The sequence below is a fragment of the Aptenodytes forsteri genome, unplaced genomic scaffold (assembly GCF_000699145.1).
Source record: "Aptenodytes forsteri isolate BGI_AS27 unplaced genomic scaffold, ASM69914v1 Scaffold82, whole genome shotgun sequence".
Lineage (NCBI taxonomy): Eukaryota > Metazoa > Chordata > Aves > Sphenisciformes > Spheniscidae > Aptenodytes > Aptenodytes forsteri.
Window position 1 is genome coordinate 2,351,506 of NW_008795490.1, and position 5,267 is coordinate 2,356,772.

The 5,267-nt window shown below is 40.4% G+C and overlaps 1 protein-coding gene across 1 annotated transcript in view; it reads right to left on the reverse strand.

Annotated features, from left to right (window-relative positions):
* Nucleotides 1-745: 745 nt before the first annotated feature.
* Nucleotides 746-5,267, reverse strand: part of ZBTB2 (zinc finger and BTB domain containing 2) — a 5,288-nt gene continuing 766 nt past the window's right edge. The window contains exon 2 of the mRNA XM_009281412.1: nucleotides 746-3,806. Within this exon, the coding sequence (XP_009279687.1) occupies nucleotides 2,444-3,806 (1,363 nt within the window). The 3' untranslated portion in view covers nucleotides 746-2,443. The remainder of the gene's footprint in view (nucleotides 3,807-5,267) is intronic.

Here is a 5,267-nt window from a genome sequence, read left to right on the forward strand (position 1 = left end):
CTGCTGAATGTCTCACAAAAAATGGTGTGGCCACACGTATCCTTTTGATACAACCGGCCACCTGGGGAGTTGAGCTGAACTGTTGTACTCCGCTCCGGAGCAGAGCTGGAGCTCTGAAAAAAAAAAGAGCACTTGACTAAGCAGTAACTAATAGCTGAGGTGTCAGCACCTTTAGCAGCTGTAGTCATTTTGGAAATGAACTTGTGACTATCCCCTAAACCACAGCTACCTCAGAAGCTGACCTTACCCTGAATTAGGAAAGGTTTATTCTTTTTTTTTCCTGCTCTGAGAGCATTGCAGACTAAGTGAGATGAAATAAAACACACATTTAAAGAAATTACATTGGTAAATGAAGATCCTAAAAAAGTTTTTAAATGGGCAACACTAAAATAGTTCTGTAAGATGTTACTTTTTTTACCTCAAAACACTTTCATACTTTGAAGTAAAATCAATTGATTTTAGATCTATTACTCTAATACAAGAGAGAGAATAAACTCAACACCACTTACAATAAACTTTACAATAATTGTCATGTTATAATAAACTGGAAAAAACAAATAGGTAGTGACCCTTTGTGCTAAATCCCCTGCTTTCAGCTTTAGTAAGCTATTTGTTCATCTGTATGACGAAGGTTTTCGTCTGATACACAGAATACATTGCCTGGCTTTTAAACCGATTCAGTAAGAGCTCTTTCAGGAAGATCGAAAACCAACAACCTTTCACCTTCAACTCAGTAAATCATATCCCATTTAATTCCATTTTTATTCAATGAAATGATGTATAAAAACTTACAAATCTGAGAACTTAACTATACACAAAAAGATGATACTCAGTTTAAACGTATACACAGAGAAGAGCTGTGGTTTGTGACTTGCCCTCTCCCGCCCCTCCCCCCAAAACACACACTGTCTCCATTTACCATGGGGCACTTATTCTGTCTGCTTACGCCTTCTGTGGGCCCAGTAATTGCTCGGTGGGCTTCACTGCTCCTGTCAGTTTAGGTTTTTAGGCTACCAGCAAAAAATCTGGGCATCTATATAAAATAATAAGAATCAGCAACTTGATTTTTAACACAAAGATGCAGTGCTACCATCAGCAGTAACTAAAACTACAGAATTCACCCTTTCAGTTTTTGCAGACTTTGTCTTGGCTCTGAAAATAACGGGACTCTCACACAGCAGAATTTGCCAGCCAGCACTACAGATTCACTTTAAAACAACCATGATCCCCTGTTGCTAGAACGTCTCTGCACCACTTTTTCTTCCTCTTAACTCATGCCATTAGACCAAATGAAATCGTGGACATTCCTTGCCCGAGTAAGGCAGTAAAGCTTTTCTCTCTCCTTTCATCCAGAATGACTCAAACCTATAGCTAACAACACATGCATGTGCTGCACTAATGATGGTACAGTGCTCACCAGTATGTCACTTCTCTAGTTTCCTTCGTAGCTTGGGTGACAACACTTACCTAGTAGCTTCTCTTCAACAGGCCAATAAAAATGCACACAGCTGAGGACGTTTTAAATTTGATTAAAAATAACCTGTGCAATGACTAGTTTTGTCAAACAACTAAAAGACCTTCTGGGCTGAATCTGAGAGTAGACGGCCAGTTACTTAAAAAGGATGTGTGCATTTATTTACCTGTACCAAATATACACACAAACACTTTATATATATATATATATAAAAAAATCTTTATACATATACAGTATTTTAAATATATATATAAAGATTGCCATCACATTATTATTACAGCTACTTAAGTCAAAATTTGACTAAGAATCTACTTAGCTTGACTCAAGGATGCTATCTGAAACAGATACCCAAAGGCATACTTGAAGGAAAACATAAGGCTAAAAGAAACCCAACACCCTTAGCTCTTTTTAACTCAATGAACAGAGATTTTTGCATTCATTGAGAAAAGTTCTGAGGGTTTTAAGTCAAAACCTTAATCAACTTGCATGTGGACTTCTAAAAAGCACGGTGTTTAATTTGCCAGATCTTCTCGAAATGCCTTTTACCAGGGAAACCTATATATATATATATATTTTCTTTGCTTATCAAACTGATACTCTGTTTCTCATTACACTCATCATTGTATCTAAATACACTTTTAAGCAATCTAAATTTTGTTTAAAATCTATTAAATTTGCATTAACTAATACTATCGACATAGTTAGCTGGATTATTTTTTCACACGTTCCTTTGTATTAAAATCAATTATGTTGTGGTTTGATGCAAGAGCTTTTTGTTTGTTTTGGTGGGAGAGGCAAAGTCCAATTTCCTAACGTGCCAGTACAGTTCTGGTTGCTGAAGACAAAGGGTGGGAAGGAGGCTGGTGAAAAGATGGCAGGGGTAAGTGAGGTAAGAGGTGGGGGGAGGAAAAAATTGATTTAATAAAAAATGAGTAAAGAAACTTTAAAAAATTGATATAGGTTTCACATTCAGTCTAACAACACTGCTTCCTGCTCCTTTTTGATGGAGGCTAACACTGCATTATCAGTCTCTGTGGCTTCTGTGTCCCCACCACCTAGCAGAATGGAGCGATCTTCTTCTAGTGTAAAGACAGAGTTTTGATTTTGGCACGAATGTTTGACTACTTCATTGGGAGTTGAAAACGTTTTGTCACACAAGTTACATTTGTAGGGCTTGTTGGTCTGTACTAGCATGTTGTCCATTTGACTGCCTTCCTCAAAAGTACAGAGTTCCAGAGTCTGTTTGTCCACCATCGTGTACGTGTCCATGCTCTGGTTTAGGCACACGTGTCTGGCAGCCTGGTTAGCCCTACAAAAGCTTTTGTCGCAAGTGCTGCACTTGAAGGGCTTGCCAGTGTGTATGTACATGTGCTCCCTCCAGTGGCTTTTCTGAATAAATTTGCGACCACAGATGGAACATTCGTATTTCCGTCTTTTTACTTCCCTCTCTTGATCCGCCTGCTCCAAGTTGTCTATGTCTGCAATATCGGAGGGGGGCGGTGTCTCTGACTGCTGCTGCCCATCAATTATTGGGGAGTCTGAGATCTGCTGCAGCTCGCTGTCACTAATCATCCCTGCTTCAGGCACTTCCACGGCATCTTTATCAGCTGTGTTGTTACAGAGAGACAAAGAAATATTACTTTCTCCCTGCTGGCTAGACGTGAAGGGAACTCCCGTGTGGATCTGCAGGTGCTCACGCAAACTACTTCGCAAATTGAACCGGCGGCCGCAGAGGTGGCAGGCATAGTATTTTGGGAAGCTTCCATTCCTTTTCATAATGCTTGGCTTGACATGTGCTATTGTGAGTGAGGCGGGCTGTTCATCTGAAGAAGATGCTTCCATGTTGGCCTCTTCTCCTGCAGGTGAATTATTACCAGCAGCAGATACCAATTCTGGAGATAAAGAAGATGGCAGTGGGTCAGAAGTGGACATACTTGTCCGGGTCACTTGTGGCAGAGTTGTAGCTAACTGCGAGAGCTGTGAGCCTTCAGAAACCTGCTCTTGGTTCATCCGTGATGTCTGTGGCCTTGGTTCTCGCCCGAGTTTGTCAGTTGCTGATGTAACCTTAGGGGGATGTCTTATCTGGTGATCTGCAATCTGAATGCCATATAATGAAGATGCTAATGGAAAAACTTGATCCGGGTGAGAAAAAGTTCCCTGACTTGCAAGGCTGGCCTCTTGAATTAGTGGATATGCATGCAGAAACTTTATTCCCTGTTCTAGTCGAACTGGGTCAATGAGTTGCGGTGCCATCTTCCCAGTGTACATCAAATGCAAGAGATAACTGAAGATATCTGGCTGTATGTCAGTCGCTTTCAAACGGACACATTCACTGAAAGGTGAAACAAAATGATCAGTAAGAGATAAGGAAAATCTTTTTTACCAGATCTAGGTTATTCAAGCATTGATGAAAATCAGAGGCATCTACTTAAATTCGAAAGACAGAATCTGCAATAAATGTAGCGAAACGCTTTAACGTAAATGAGCTAATCTTATTGGCCACCTGAAAGATGATATTTTTTCCTCAGGAAATAACTGGCTTGAAAGACAAAGCTGTCCCCTTGCAATCTACACCTTTCTAAACTGCTGTTATGTTATAGATTTGTTGTCACATATTAATATGTATTTTGTAAATGGCAAAGATATTTTCCCCCTTTTTTTGGTTGGATTCAAACACATCTGTAGCTAAAGGAAAACCTGCTAGCACTAGACTCTAAATTCACAATCCATTAAACTTCTCTCAGTACTTAGCCCTGAAAACACCTAAAATTCATCTGGCACTTGCCTGTTTGGCTTCTATGCCTTACTAGCTACAGTTCTGCAAATGTGTGGTATCACCTTGTCTCAACTGCATTACGATCCAGAAACTATGCAGGACAGGGTGTGATCGGATACAACAGGTGTAGCCTGGGCACATCTAACCCATGGAGGCCAGGCTCCTTACAAAGCAGAACGGTAGCTTCTTTCCTTAAATAGGGAGGAAGAAACAGTAGCACCAGTGGTACGCCTGGTCAGCCCTCCGTTAGAGCGCTCAACGAAGGGAGACGCTTTGGCTGTGATGCCCTCTTCAGCCTAACAGGACTGAAACCAACACCACCCTCCAGCTGAGAGGATGCCCTGTGCATCACCCTTTAGGATACTCTGGACTGAAACACCCACCACTCCTCCGGTTGAAGCTGGATCTCCACGCAGGAGAGGCAAGGTTCACAGAAGAAGAAAGGAAATCAGGAACATCTCGGTTAGGCCAGTTAGCTAACAGGAAAGGATCTGGGATTCTAATCGTTTTTCAGAGTTATCTGTAGCTCTTACATTAAATAAAAGACAGAAATCCAGAAATGGACATGACTGTGCACTGCAGTCTGAATGCTCTAACCACAGTAGGCTACCAAGCTGAGGAGGAAATTACAGCCAATTCTTCCATTTCTTGAGGTGCACCCTTCTTGAGCTCGCTCTCTCTGACTGCTTTTGAATTCAGATATATTACTCAAAAGTAAACTTTGCAATGCTGGCTTCCAGAGATGACTGTGTGCTCTTGATGGAGCATCAAGACCGATACATCTGACTTAACATAAACTTTTTGAGATAGTTCAAATAATTGGGAAAAAAAAAAGACAAAAAAAAAATCTTTGAAACAGTCTTACACTTTCATTATCTTTTTAATGCCCTCCATGTGAGGCTGCCCGCAAAAAAAAAAAACAACAAACAAAAAAACCCCACAAACTCCCTTATTTTCCACCACTATGTAGTATTTTATTATTTAACTGACTTTGGTAAACTGGAAAAAAAAAAAAAA